The 15,976-nt window shown below is 41.3% G+C and overlaps 1 protein-coding gene across 1 annotated transcript in view; it reads right to left on the reverse strand.

The window, feature by feature from the left end:
* The window catches only part of DNAH5 (dynein axonemal heavy chain 5), a 373,821-nt gene that overhangs the window by 161,599 nt on the left and 196,246 nt on the right, over window positions 1–15,976 (reverse strand). Inside the window, exons 36-40 of the mRNA XM_064375875.1 lie at window positions 8,886–9,064; window positions 8,303–8,490; window positions 7,780–7,974; window positions 1,913–2,047; window positions 952–1,059 (exon numbers count right to left, since the gene is read on the reverse strand). Coding sequence (XP_064231945.1) covers window positions 952–1,059; window positions 1,913–2,047; window positions 7,780–7,974; window positions 8,303–8,490; window positions 8,886–9,064 — 805 coding nt within the window. The remainder of the gene's footprint in view (window positions 1–951; window positions 1,060–1,912; window positions 2,048–7,779; window positions 7,975–8,302; window positions 8,491–8,885; window positions 9,065–15,976) is intronic.

Here is a 15,976-nt window from a genome sequence, read left to right on the forward strand (position 1 = left end):
TCCCAGGCTCAAGTGATCCTCTCACCTCAGCCTCCAGAACAGATGGGACTATAGGCACATGCCACAATGCCCAGCTAATTTTTTGGATTTTTGGTAGAGACAGGGTTTCACCATGTTTCCCAGGCTAGTCTCAAACTCCTGGACTCAAGAAATCTGCCCACCTTGGCCTCCCAGAGTGCAGGGATTACGGGCATGAGCCACTGCACCTGCCCACATTTGATTTTTATCACAAATATTTTCAAGGAATTGAAGTGCAATTTATAAATAGGAACTAATCACCACTTCTATAAAACATTTTTTTTCCAGACTCTTCTTCATAGAAAAGGAAATTGAGGCATATGGTTTACATAATTAATTTCCATTCCTAGGAAGACTATAAAAAGTTAAAGCTGCACCAAGTACAAGGGGAAATCCAGATACATCATGATCCACATAGTGTGATGGGTTCCTCCACCTTACCCACCCTATCCCACCCCCAGAGTCTGAGTAAGAAGCCACAAGTACTGGTGGGGGGCGGGAGAAGGGACAGTGTAGAAGCCACATGAGATCGCTGCAAATAACACACAGAGGCAGGAATCCAACAATCGGCAACACAGCAAACACTAAGGCAAAGCCAAGCTAAGCCAAGCTCCGGAGAGGCGGCCAGCTCAGCCCCATCCATCCCCTGCTGACCAATCAAATTTCATTTCTGAATCTGGTGTGGAAAGGTTTCCACCAATAACAGGGCTACCCGCACATGACTAGCTGGACATGTGGCTGTGCAATGGTAGGAGACCCAGGGCAGGGGGAGTTCAACCCATAGTGTGCATTGGTCTCACTTAAGACAGCAGTGTTAGCCTCACTGTTGTTATTTTTGCTGCTCTGAGTGCACAGCTTGGAGCCACAGCACTTTATTCCCACTAAATTCAGACAAAACAGACACCAACCCTCGATGCCGTTGAAGCATATTACCTGTCTACTAATTGCTGCTTCCAGTTCAGGGTAACCTTCCTTGTCCAGAAGAATATTTGGAAAGAGATCTTCGATCAAACTCAAAAACAAGGGTTCATCCTCATCAATCTAAAAAAGAAAAGAATGAGAAATCAGACCAATTATTCTGGCACAAACATAGCAATATGCAGATAAGCTGGAAATGCCCGACACAGTCATGGTTATTGCAATGTAACCACTAAGCCAAATAACCACTAACACAAATAAAACATTTATTAAAGTTAACTAATATTTTTCTCATCTTTCCCATAAATTAAAAAAAAAAAAAACAAATTAAAGAGGAAGAGAAAAGGGAGAAAGAAAAGAAAGGAAGGAAATGAAAGGAAAGACAATACTGTCTATGTGACAATCTTTCCACAAAATAGTTCCAGGGGATACCACATAGTCTACAGTTTCTAATTTAAACTTAAAAGAATTTTTAAATTAGAAATTAGCAGCAGGTTAGTGAATTGCAATTTGGTTTATACTTTTATTTTAAAATAAAAAATATCACTTTGTCACCCTTTACATAGATCCACAGATACTGGGCATTGATGATCAGTCTCTATTGTAAATTAATAGTGTGAAAGTATCACACACTTGTAGAATTTGCATACCATTTCCTACCAGGCTCTACCAGACTTTAAAGGTGAGATTTTAGTTCTAAAACACAAAAAGGATTTAAGGTTTTCGGCATCTTAACATGTATATTTTAAGTCAATTTCAATTCTATTGGAATAGGCACACTTTAGAGTAGATAGGAGTCATTACTACTCTAAAAAAAGTCTGAAAAAGTATAATTAAAGTGATGCTCTCCAGCACTTTACCTGACAATTAGGCATTTTAAATGAGCATTTTAAATAAATACTTTGAAGTCTCATGTATGGTTAGTTACTTGAACTGATATTCAAGTAGGTGGAACATTTCCATCTGTGAGTCTTACCAGTTTAGAAAGATTCATGTCCCGTAGCACACGCATGACAATCGTGGACTCCGTATCCATTGGATTGGCTCGTTTTGCTGCTCCCAAGGTCCGAAGAACTGACAGAATGTTACGCAGGCCAAAGTCATAATGAACCTAGAGAATGTGAGATACATTGGGCTTATTTTCAACATTAATACACCTGCAGAAGCCATGTGAATCTCACAGAAATTCTATTCACAATAATGGATAAATACTGGTTTTCCTTCAGAAAATGCATATACACAGTGGAGTAAAAAATTTCTATATAGATATACTTTTTGAGCAAATAGCGAATATCCCAAAGAGTCCTCCCATGTGACATCATTAGCTTAAGCCCTTAGATCAGAACTAGCTGCTATAGCTTGACAGGGAAAAAGGAACAAATTTCTTCTTGGAGTACAGACATCCCTTTCAGCTTATTCTTAATCAATCATCCATAGGGAAATTAGCTCATATCTCTAAAGTTAAAATTCAGAACCAGAATTAAACTGGGACTGCACTCATGACTGTCATATACATAGAGATATATGTGCCCTTTTCGTGATAAGTAAGAAGATAGGAGAATCAGGGAGAAAAAAAGCAGTTGCGCTGCAGGATTACCTGGAAGAGGAAGGATAAGGACAAATTAGAAAGCCAACCCCCCAGCTTTACCATACAATTACTATGTATTTATAAAAGCTCAATCATGTCAAATTTCAGTGTATATGAAGTGAATAATCAAAATTTAATTACCCAATCACAGTGGAAAAGGTGATTCCTCAAAAAATTAAAAATGGAACTATATGATCCAGCATTCCCACTTCTGGGTATATAGCCAAAAGAATTGAAAGAATGGGCCAGGGACAGTGGCTCACACCTGCAATCCCAGCATTTTGGGAGACCAAGGTGGATCACGTAAGGCCAGGAGTTTGAGATCAGCCTGGCCAACGTGACGAAACCACATCTCTACCAGAAAATTACAAATATTGACTGAGCATGGTATTGTGCATCTGTGATTCTAGCTACTCAGGAGGCTAAGACATGAGAACTGCTTAAACCCAAGAAGCAGAGCTTGCAGTGAGCCAAGATGTGAGATGAGACCTGCTCTCATAGAGTGAGGTCAATAGAGAAAGACTCTGTCTCACCAATAAACAAAACAAAACAAAAAGTTGAAAGCATGGTCTCAAAGAGATATCTACATATTCATAGCAGCACCATTCAACCTAAACGTCCATTAACAGATGAATGGATAAACAAAAGTGGTATAAACATATAACAGAATATTATTTCACCATAAAAAGAAAGGATATCCTGTCACATGCTACAACATGAATGAAACTTATATTACACTAAGTAAAATATGCCAGTCACAAGGAAACAAATATTATATGATTTCATTTACATGAGGTATTGGCAATAGTCAAATTCATAAAAACAGAAAGTAGAACGATGCTTACCAGGAGCTAAGGGAGGAGAAAAGGAGAAGTTTCTGTTTAGTGGGCAGACAGTTTCAGTTTTTCAAGATGAAAAAGTTACAGAAATATATTTCACAACATTGTGAATATACTTAATGCTACTGAACTGTACATTTACAAATGGTTAAGATGGTAAATTTAATTTTATATGCTTTTACCACAATAAAAAAAAGATGTATAGGGGGAAAAAAACCACAGTTATCCGCTAAGGTAATTGGGAACAATATGCCTTACTTAATACTAGTCATTGGAAGATGGAGCACATAAAAATATTCAAATTAAGTTTCCACCTTCAGGGAATTTAAATTTTAATAAAGATAATAAAATAGAAATGTGAATAAACTTGCATAAAAGTAACAATGACTTAAAAGTGTTGGTGAGTAAAATTAATGATGGAAAACTTCCTATCAGAGTTGGACTCAGTTAAATCTATGGGTATGAAGGGAGAGTCACAGAATGTTCACTAAGAGATGAGTATGGGTCCAATTATTTTGCACACATTGACTTATTACATTTCGGAATGACCTTGTGAACATGAGTGGTAGGAGTGAGGGAAGTAGTGAAGTGGTAGTGAAGATGAAAGCAGGAGCCAGAGATGGGGGAAGTTTCTTCCATTCAAGAAACAGCATGGAAAAAAATATTTATTTGAAAGATAAGTGATATGGTTTGGCTGTGTCCCCACCCAAATCTCATCCTGAATTGTATTTCTCATAATCCCCACGTGTTGTGGGAGGGACCAGGTGGAGGTAACTGAACCATGTAGGTGGTTACCCTCATGCTGTTCTCGCAATAGTGAGTTCTCACAAGATCTGATGGTTTCATAAGGGGCTTTTCCCCATCTTTGCTCAGCAACTCTCTTTCCTGATGTCACATGAAGAAGAACGTGTTTGCTTCCCCTTTTGCCACGATTGTAACTTTTCTGAGGCATTCTTAGCTATGCTGAAGTGTGATTCAATTAAACCTCTTTCCTTTATAAATTACCCAGTCTCAGGTATGTCTTTATCAGCAGCATGAGAACAGATTAACATAGTAAATTGATACCACATAGAGTAGGGTGCTACTATAAAGACACTGAAAAGGTGGAAGCAACTTTAGAACTGGGTAACAGGCAGAGAGGTTGGAACAGTTTGGATGGTTCAGAAGATAGGAAAATGGGCAAAAGTTTGGAACTTCCTAGAGACTTGAAAGGCTCAGAAGACAGGAAGACATGAAAAAGTTTGCAACTTCCTAAAGACTTGTGGAATGACTTTGAGCAAAACACTAAGAGTTATATGGAAAATGAAGTACAGCTGAGGTGGTCTCAGGTAGAGATGGGGAACTTGTTGGAAACTGGAGTAAAGGTCATTGTTGCTATACAAAGAGACTGGAGGCATTTTGCCCCTGCCCAAGAGATCTGTGGAACTTTGAGTTTGAGAGAAACGATTTAGGGTATCTGGAAGAAGAAATTTCTAAGTGGCAAAGCTTTCAAGAGGAAGCAGAGCATAAATGTTTTAAATTTGCAGCCTAATGATGCAGTGGAAAAGATAACCCCATTTTCTGGGGAGAAATTCAAGCTGGCTGCAGAAATTTGCACAAGTAATGAGGATTCAAATGTTAATTACCAAGACAATGTAGAAAATGTCTCCAGGGCATGTCAGAGATCTTCATGGCAGCCCCTGTCATAACAGGCCCAGAGCTCAAGGAGTAAAAAAGGTTTCATGGGCCAGGTCCAGGGTCCCCCTGCTGTGTGAAGGCATGGGATTTGGTGTCCTATATCCCAGCCACTCCAGTTGTGGCTAAAAGAGGCCAACATGTAGCTCAGGCCATTGCTTCAGAAGGTGCAAGCCCCAAGCTTTGGCAGCTTCTACGTGGTATTGGGCCTGCAGGTGTACAGAAGATAAGAATTGAGATTTGGGAACCGCCCCCTAGATTTCAGAGGATGTATGGAAACACCTAGATATCCAGGCAGAAGTTTGCTGCAGGGGTGAAGCCCTCATGGAGTACCTCTGCTAGAGCAGTGCAGAAGGGAAATGTGGGACTGGAGCCCCCACAAAGAGTCCCCACTGGGATCCTGCCTAGTGGAGCTGTGAGAAAAGGGCCACCATCCTCCAGACCCCAGAATGGTAGATTCACTGAGAGCTTGTACTGTGCACCTAAAAAGCTGCAGACACTCAACATCAGGCCATGAAAGCAGCATGAAAGTACCCTGCAAAGCCAGAGGGGTGGAGCTGCTCAAGGCTTTAGGAGCCTTCTCTTGCATCAGCATGACCTAGATGTGAGACATGGAGTCAAAGCAGATCATTTTGGAAATTTATGGTTTAATTATTGCCCCATTGGATTTTGGACTTGCGTGGGGCCTGTAGCCCCTTTGTTTTGGCCAATTTATCCCATTTGGAACAGGTGTATTTATCCAATGCCTGTACCCCCACTGCATCTAGGAAGTAACTAACTTGCTTTTGATTTTACAGGCTCATAGAGAGAAGGGACTTGCCTGTCTCAGATGAGACTTTGGACTTAAGACTTTTAAGTTAATGCTGGAATGAGTTAAGACTTTGGGGAACTGTTGGAAGGGCATGACTGTATTGTAAATTGTGAGGACATGAGACCTTGGAGGGGCCAGGGGCAGAATGATATGATTTGGTTGTGTTCCCACCCAAATGTCATCCGGAATTGTAGTTCCCATAATCCCCACATGTCATTGGAGGCACCCAGTGAGAGTTAATTTAATAATGGGGATGGTTACCCTCATGCTGCTTTGATGACAGTGAGTCCTTATGAAATCTGATGGTTTTATAAGGGGCTTTTTCCCCTCCTCACTTGGCACTTCTCCTTCCTGCCACTATGTGAAGAGGATGTGTTTGCTTCCCCTTCCACCATGATTGTAAGTTTCCTAAGGCCTTCCCAGCCATACTGAAGTGTGATTCAATTAAACCTCTTTCCTTTATAAATTACCCAGTCTCAGGTATGTCTTTATTAGCGCATGAGAACAGACTAATACAAAAAGAATGAGTGAATAAGGGCTCAAATAAGCAGAAGAAACCAAGAATGTTAAAGACAAAATGTTAGGGTCAGACAAACCAGAAAGGGCTCAATGGCCAGAGCCAGAAGAATCTGTGTGTGTCTGGACACTTACAGGGAAAGAACTTTTGAATGTGAACATAATTAGGTTGAATCTATGTGTATAAAAAGGTAATACAGATTCAAAGAAGTTTGAAATGGAAGTCGGAGTGATGAGATGGAGCAAAGGTTATATATGTTAGGAAATGTTACTCATGTTATAATCTTATGTTTATTGCACTGTGTCATTATTTAGCACATATTTTTACTAATTTTTACTGATATGTAGTAGAAAATTGTGGCATGATACCCACCTCCTGGTGGTCATTCTTTACATGAGAGTAGGCAGGACCTGTGATTTGCTTCTTCTAACTAATAGAATACAGCAGATACAACAGGTTGTATGTGATTATGTGTGTGTGATTATGTGGTCACATTAGATTCTACTGTAGCACTCGTTTTGCTGAAACCACTTTCCTTGCTGACTTTGAGTGGTCGTTTTGGGGAATCCCATATAGCAAGAAACTATGCACAGCCTGTAGGAACTGAGGGGGTCTCCAGCAAATAGCCAACAAGAAATTGAAGCCCTCAGTCTTACACCCTCAACTAACAGAATTCTGCTAACAACCTGAATGAGCTCGGAAGTAGACTGCCCCCACTGGAGCATCAGATGAAACCACAGCCCCAGCCAACACTTGATTGTAGCCTTGTTAGATATAAACTGCAGGACTCAATTCAGCTAACTCCTGACCCACAGATACCATGTAGTAATAAACGTACACTGTTACAAGACACAAAATTTGTGTTATGATTGTTACATGACTGTTATGCAGCAATAGATAACTAACGCAGAAGTATATGTTTAATTCCATGACTTTTAACTATTAAACAAACCTCATGATACCTGAACCTGCTACCCTAAGCAGTAGAGGAAACTAGCAAAAAGATTGCAACATATAAACCAGACAGTTAGCAAAGCTTGGTCAAATACTCAATTGAGCTTAGAATTGAGAAGAATAAATCATTGAGAGGTTCCCAAAAATCATGAAAATACATAACACATATGACAATGAATCTGTAAGTGATATAAACAGCCAATGTTAATATCCATAAATCTTTGGTTCTTAAATCAGTGTGGATGATATTCACTTTATTTCTATGCTATAAATATTAATTTATTTAAATGTACTTCTTAATAAAACTATGCATATAAAATTTTTATAGTAATCACCTTTCCACCTAGTATGAATAAAATCCTTTGTCAACAAGGCCAGTCTAGAATTTCAAAATGAGAACATTCTGCTGGATGGAAAAATGAAACATGCCTAAGTGCATGAGACCTCCAGGATGACATACCTGCTTAGAAAGCTGCTCCTCACACAGTTTGTAAAGCGTGAAAAACTTCCTGGCCAAAACAACATTGTCAATGAAGCCACAACTAGCCAGCTTCACCCTTATGATAATCTGACGGTCAGGGACCATCATGGCCACTGAGCGGAAATTAATCTTCAAGTTTTCAGGGAGTTCCTGTCGTCCAGCATAGCCAGGATTCTACACAGAAAATAAAACCCAAGGAAGAATGATGCAATCAACCACATGTCAGCATGATATTAAAAGATTCATTATGTACACACGACAAATCTGGAAGGACAACCAGAAAACTCATTTACATTTACTAATGTAAAAACTCTCCTTTTACCTGGACAGTCTGTCGTGAGTTATTCATATGATCTTTGCTTAACCCCAAAGGCTTTTCAACAGGAGGTAAAGTTAAAATCCCAATTTCCATTCAGGAAAATAGAGGACAGATGACCGGAGAGATGCATGAAAACTGTGATAAGAAGATTGAAATTCAGTAGCTTTTCTAGCAGCTCCTTACCATGGTTAAGAAAAGCCCAAATTCAGGGTTCATAGTCACATTATCTCCATCAGTAAAAATAAAAGACTTTTTGCGCTCCTTTTTACATGTCAGAATAATGGAAATTTGCTGGGCTGCAACCGAGAGAACTGGTAGATCAATACGGTTAAACTCATCAAAACAGCCCCAGGATCCAGACTGTGCCAGTCCTTAGAAAGGAAATTAAACCAAAAAATCCAATTAGTATATAATTTGGGAAAACCAAGAAAAAGGATATTATGTAGCTGCCAAAATGCACCAGCTGTAAGTTCATTCAAAAGTAAAGTGGAATAAATAGATCTATGTACGCCTCAAGTGACTCAAAGCAACTCACAATTTTGCACTTTACCTGTAAACACCCAACCTGCAGAGATAAAGGAACATCTAAAAAAAGGCAGGAGATAGTAACACTTGGTCCACACACCTGGCAAAATTGAAGATTTTCCAAAAAATTTTACAAAGTTGAAAATGATTCTAAAATGTTGCCAATTGTTGAAAACAAATTTTAGCAAAATATTCCACCTTGGCTGAAATTTCTCATCAAATAAAAAAATATAACCCATACCTTTAAAAATTCGTCCAAGTCCTCGGAAATCCATTTGGTCTGAACAATTGAAAACCACAACATATTTCCCAAGACATCGCCCCATGTCTTTCGTGGTTTCTGTTTTGCCTGTGCCTGCAGGTCCAGCAGGAGCTCCCCCCATGCTCATTCCCAGAGCCTGAGCCAGCGTGATGTAACATCTGCAAGGGTAGAAACATCCCTAGAACCAGCCCTCAGGCACTTGGAAATACTTCTGAGACATCCCAGTAGCATGAAACCCATACGAGATTTAAAAACAGGCCATTGTCCCTACCTAACATTTCCAATACTACATCCTAAAACACAGTTATCCTTATCAATGTTAACATATGTTGAGGAAAAGGAGGGGGTAGTCTATAATCAAATACGTTTAAAAACACCTTAAAGGTTAAACAGGCTTCTTTACTGCTTCATTTTTCAGGCTTTCTTATCATAATATACAGAGAGAATCTCCAGGTATAAAAATAATACATTGCATTTCCAAAATGTATTTGACAACTTTTTCGAAAAAATCTACCCCATCAAAAAATAATAATATTTTGTTAAACAGATCTGAATCCTTTCAAATAGATTAATCACCATTTGAATTTAAAAGTCTGGACATTAAAGTAGTTGGTATTTAAAACACACATTGCTAAATAATCACATCTTGAATCTATTTCTGTGAGCATCTACTAAACTTGCACACACTTTCAACTGCATCTTACTAGATGAGATTAACAAATAAAACATTTGGTGAGAGAATACAAGAATGCCTGCAAAGGAAATGTTTAACCTGATAACTTGCAGATGAATTACTTGTTGGCCAGCACCCCCTGGTGTTACCAAAGGAGACAAATTATAAAGTGGTGCCGTGTAGCGTTTTCTTATGGTCAAACTATGAAGCATTCATCTGGACTTGAAAAAGATTTCCAAGGAAATGAAATGACTATCCAGCTTGAGCAGTGGAAATGAAAACTGACTGAACCAGCTGGAGGTAGTTCCAGGTTCTCAATTTTATTGGAATCGAGTGCCATAAAGGCAAGTAAATGACTCAACCCTGAATGTATGCAGAGCCTGGATACAGAGATCTGGGCATGAAATCAGGAGGATGCCTGCTCTCACTTTGATTCTGCCTTTTAGCCCCAGGTCTTATTTCCCCTGTTGCACTTTTGCCATCCCTTCCAGAGCAGTGTCTGTAACAGCAACAGACACCACGTGTGCTCCACATACATCATCATTTCATCTCCAGAGAACCCCGGAAAGAAGCTACTGTTCCTTTCCCCCCCATACAGAGATGAGGGGAAAGGCTCACAGAGATTGAGTGACTTTTCTTAGGCTGTGGCACGATGTCTGGCGACAAGCCAAGTCCTCTTGCTTCCCGGCTCTGGGATGAGCCCACCCTATCTGGGAAATAAAAATAACTAATGGGCACTAGGCTTAATACCTGGGCGATGAAATAATCTGTACAACAAACCCTCATGACACAAGTTTACCTATGTAACAACCCTGCACTTGTACCCCTGAACTTAAAAATTAAAAACCAAAGAAAAAGAATAAATACCAAACAAAAAAAAGGGAATACATCTCCATCAACTCTGATCACTCAGCTGCTCTGTTATGCAGACCCTCGTTACAACTGAGATCAGTGGGTTTATGTTTAAACTGAAGAAGCGGCAAGTTGCTTCAAACAGATCGATCCTATTGACATGAAAAGCAGGCGGGCATGCCTGGTGACTTCTCCCTGACTCAGCTACGTGGGGCTTCAGACCCACTGCTACCCAAACTGCCTTTCGGTGACAAGCATGGATCTGTCACAGCATCTCCCTGTGTGTCTAGAGAGTTCTACATGTGGGTGTACCTCCCTCCTTCCCTCCCTTCTCTGCTTTCCCTTCTAGTGTATCTATTGGCTATTTTCAAAACCATCTCTATTCACGAGTAGTTTGAACTTTGTGTTTTAGTTGCCTGTGGTCAACCCCACTTTAGTTTTCCACCTTCCAATTAAACTGCTATAAACTCTCTGCAGTCAGGAGCTAGGTCTGGTTCACACTTGTACCCTCAACTGCTTGCCTAACCCCTGGCATCTTGTGCTATAATTTGTTGAATAAATGGCTTGTGCTGATTCAGCCATACATTCTCATCTGGTCCTTCCTGCCCTAACAACTACAGGAATTAGAATGTGACCCTGATGCCAAATGAAAAGCCACCAACCTCATGACCCAGGGCTCGTTAACACTCGAACTAACCAAATCTATCACCAGCATTTGTCTTAAGTATTCATAGCACTGCCGGTGCGTTTTGTCACATGTAATCCAGGAGTGGTTTCAACTCCTATTGGTCCTAAACTGCTGAAAAGTTTCCTAAGAAACAATGGTATGTGCATCAGCAGGGTCTATTTCTTCCTTGAGACCTTGGTTTAGTTACAGACTCTTTGATTATAAGACATGCTTAAGGAGAAACCAAAGAAAAAGTTGCTAAAGAATGTGTTACCATAGGCCAGGCGCAGTGGCTCATGCCTGTAATTCCAGCACTTTAAGAGGCTGAAGCAGGCAGATCACTTGAGGTCAGGAGTTCAAGACAAGCCTACCCAACATGGTGAAATCCCATGTCTACTAAAAATACAAAACTTAGCTGGGCGTGGTGGCACATGCCTGTAATCCCAGCTACTCAGGAGGCTGAGGCAGGAGAATCACTTGAACCCGGGAGGCGGAGGTTGCAGTGAGCCAGGATCATGCCACTGCAGTCCAGCCTGGGCGACAGAGTGAGTGAGACTCCATGTGACTCCATCCCCCCCAGAAAAAAAATGTTATCAGCAATTACGACAAGCAACAGTGATAGCAAGAATAATAATAATAAACATTTGCTCTGTGTCACACCCTGTGCTGGGTACTTACATTACCTCTAGTCCACACAATGATTCCAAATCAAGGGAATCAGGGAGGTTAGGTGTCTTGCTCAAGACCACAGAGCTGCTGGGGCAGTGCTGAGTGGTCAACACTCAGGCAAAACTCACAGAAGCTATGAGAATGTCAGAGAAAGGTACGAGTCCTGTCTACATTTCTTATCAAGCAGATCGGATGCCTCCATCAGCCCTCAATTTCCTCCACCCTCTGTCTTAAGTGACAGCAGTAGTCAGGGCAACTCTAGTCTTCATTAAAAACATTGTGAGTTTTTGGAGAAAAGTGCTGTATGTTATTATATTATAATGGCTATTTTATCATCTGAAATGTCTGCAACTCTGTCCACGTGGCGTTGAGCTTCCCAGAATCCAGGGAGCTGCCACAGCTGTTGAATTCACAGGTCAGTCAGCGAAGGGCTGACAACATGTCAGTGCCTCCAGCATTTGACGTTTTTAAAGTATTAATTCAACGAGGAGCTTTCTCTTGCAAAAGAGAAGCAAATCTTGCAGTGGAAGCTTAGTAACAAGCAAAAATTAATAACTCACTTCCCACATAATCAAGTTGGTTAAAGAAAAATAAACAAGTGGGCATTTAGGGTGAAACAGACAAACGAACTTCAGAATCCCTTCACTGACATGCTTAAAAATACTTGTTTTGCTTTTAAAGTTCTTAGGTTTTTTGACATAAAAAGATACACAAGATAATGAGCACAGCGGAAGAATGAAGTTGCAGAAAAGACTGTAAACTATGATACCTATATGTGAAACTGAAAAAGGATTTTGGTATCTAAGCATCCACAGTCTTCAGAGGGATAGAAAATAAACTGTTGATCATTTTGAAAAATAGAAAAGTTTTCCCTCCCACACATTCTACTTCATGTTCTTCTGTACCATTTAAATTTTTCACCATTAAGATGTAATTTTGGAAATAATCATTTCTTTCATTTATTCAAGAACTATTTAGTACCTGCTATGTGACAGAACAATTCTAGTGAACAAATCACATGAAACCCACGACAGAACGATTCTAGCGAACAAATCACATGAAAGATCCTACATTCTAAAGAAAGAAAACAGATTATTTAAAAATAAGAAACAGGGGAAATAAAGCTGGGTAAGAGGGCTAGGGATTTGGAGATTGTAAAAGGTTAGAAGGCCCTCCGAGGTGACCCTCTAGCAGAGGCCTGAAGGAAGAAGGAAGCAAGCTATGCCACTATTGAAGGAAGAGGTTTCCAGGCCAAGCATATAACAAGTCCTAGGACCCTGAGGCCCTGAGGACTGTGCTGCAGCTGTGCAAAGAGCAGGTGGCCAGAGCTGAGTGAGGATAGAGAAGCAGAGAAGTAGCAGAGCCCAGATTGTACCAGGCCTCACAGGCCCACAGGAGGACACTGGCTTTTCCTTTGCATGAGATGGAACGATGGGGGAAGTTCTGGGGCAAAGGATCTGACTTACATTCTGGTGTCTGAACTGAGAACAGACTGTAGAGGGACAACAGCAGAGGCAGGGAAGCCAGTTATCACTATCATATTATCACAACATTATCACAATGATCCAGGTCAGAGACTGCTGTGGGCTGGATAAGAGTAGTAATGATGCCTGTAATCCCAGCACTTTGGGAGGCCAAGGAGGGCAGATCACCTGAGGTCAGGAGTTCAAGAACAGCCTGGCCAACATGATGAAACCCCATCTGTACTAATAATAGAAAAATTAGCCAGGGATGGTGGCTCGCACCTATAGTCCAAGCTACTCAGGAAGCTGAACAGGAGAATCACTTGGACCTAGGAGGTTGCAGTGAGCGGAGATCGCACCACTGTGCTCCAGCCTGGGCGAGAGAGTAAGACTCTGTCTCAAAAACAACAACAACAAAAAAAGAGTAGTAATGATAGAGAAGTGATTAAGAAATAATCATAGGCAGATAGAGAGGGTAAAGGGAGTTCTCAGCAGGTTCTTTTAATAAAAACAGCTCCCAAAATATTTCTTTTCTAACAGAAAAGAGGCTTAAAGAGCCAGGCTAGCAAGCTTTGATATGCAATTGCTGGTGATCAGAAACAGTTCAACCAGCATGGCAATTCCCACCCTCTTCTCCCTGTCACATGTGCCAAGCATCATGGCCGCCTCCAGATAACTCCACGTGTGCAGGACATCATGGCGACCTGCATTTGCATGTTAAAGAGCTAGGATGAGAGGGCCAGTTTTTTCCGCAGACTACATAAATGATACACCTGGTCAAACCAACACCCTAAGCCCTATGCAAATCAGACACAGCCTCCTCTAGCCTCCTAATATAACCGACTGTTTTCTGCCCCACACGGGGTTTTTCTCTCTCCACTCGGAGCCCCCCTCCCTCTGTCTCTGTACTGGGGAGCATTTTCCTTCTTTCTTGCCTATTAAACTTTGTACTCCTTGAAACCACTCCAAATGTGTCCACGTCTAATCCGCAAAACAAAGGACTCTGATATTCTTCCAGTCATTGGAGTTGTATCAGTAATGACAAAGGGGTGAAAATGGTTACATTCTCGATGTAACCTGAAAGCAGTGCTGACCAGATTGTTGGTAGATTGGATAGTGAGGTGAGAGAGAAGGAAAGGCTTCAAGGTTACTACAGGGAGTGCTGGATTGCCCATCTGGAAGGTGACGTGTTCACAGGCTTCAGGGTTTAGGACATGGACATCTTTTCGGGGGCCATTATTCTGAATATCACACTTCCTCCTACCACTCTGATAAAATGGAATGGCCACTTGCTAAAATGAAGAAGACGATAGGAGGGCACTTTTGTGAGGCTGATCAAACACGCTAAGGTTAAATATCCTGTGACATCCAAATGGACATGTCATGTAGGCAGATAGATACGTGTGTCTGGAGTTCGGGAAAGAAACCCTGGTGTGAGGCAGAGATTAGGATGTTTAAAGCCAAGTGGGATCACCTAAGGAATGAGAGGAAGCGGTGAAGAGAAGAGCCTGGTAGTTCTATGTTTAGAGGTCAGAAAGATGAAGAGGAACCAGTAGGAACGGGTACAAAAGGACAACCAGACCATTAGGAGGAACCAGGTGAGTGCCGTGTCCTGGAAACCATGTGATGGAAGTGTATCAAAAAGGAGAGAATGATAACTGCATCCATGCAGCTGAATGTTCAAGAAACCCAAAATCCAGGAATGACCACTGGATTCAGCAACAGGTCTGAGTGACTTTCAGGAGAGCTGTTTTATTAGAGTGATGGTAAAGTATGACAAAATAATGGTCCCCAAAGATGCCCACATTCTAACCCGTGCAACCTGTAAAAATCTTACCTCCCACAGCCAAAGGGACTTTGTGGATATCATTAATGTTAACGACCTTGAGAAGGGGGGATTATGTTGGATAATAAAGTGGACTCAACCTAATCTCATGAGTCCTTAGAAGCAAAGAGATAGGCAGAAGGGTGGGTCAGAGACACAAGACAGAAGAAGGAGGGGAGATTCAAAGTATGAAAGGCACCTGACCCACCATTGCTGGCTTTGAAGATGAGGGAAGGAGTCAGGATCAGGGAATGTGGCAGCCTTCAGAGGCTAGAACAGCCCTGAGCTGACTTAAGACAACGGGGACCTCAGTCCTACAACCAGGAGGAAAGGTCTTCTGCCAACAACCTGGAAGAGCAGGAAACAGAACTCAGTCTCCGGGAAGAAACACAGCCCTGCAGCACCTGATTTTAATCCCGTGAGATCGCATCAGACTTCTGCTGGGCAGAACTACAAAAAGAACACATTTGTGTTGTTTAAGGTTTTAAATTTGTGGCAATTTGTTATGGCAGAAATAGAAAATTAACACTGAGAGCCTGAATGAAGTGAGCTCAAGAAAAACCAGGCGGAGAGAAACTGCTTTTGAGGGGTTTTGAAGGAAGCGTGGAAGTGGGAAGGAAACCGGGCCAATCACGGTAGGGCTTGCTGTGTGGAGGCAATCACAACATGTTTGTGTGTTGATAAAAAAGATTCAGTAGAAAGCGAAAAATGGACGATGCTCCCAGAGAGGAAAACCTGGGGTCAGTGGGCATGTTGGCTTTGGACGACAGCATGGACCATCCATTCGAAGAATCTCGATAGAACGGGCTGCATGAGAACAGACACCCAGGTTAAGGCACATGGTGATGGAGATGAGCACATTTGTCTTCTCAATAAAACAGGAAACGAGCTCACGCCTGTAATCCCAGTGTGCTGGCCTAG

Source organism: Aotus nancymaae, unplaced genomic scaffold, assembly GCF_030222135.1.
Source record: "Aotus nancymaae isolate 86718 unplaced genomic scaffold, 86718_ANA_hifiasm-v0.15.2.pri h1tg000014l, whole genome shotgun sequence".
Classification (NCBI taxonomy): domain Eukaryota; kingdom Metazoa; phylum Chordata; class Mammalia; order Primates; family Aotidae; genus Aotus; species Aotus nancymaae.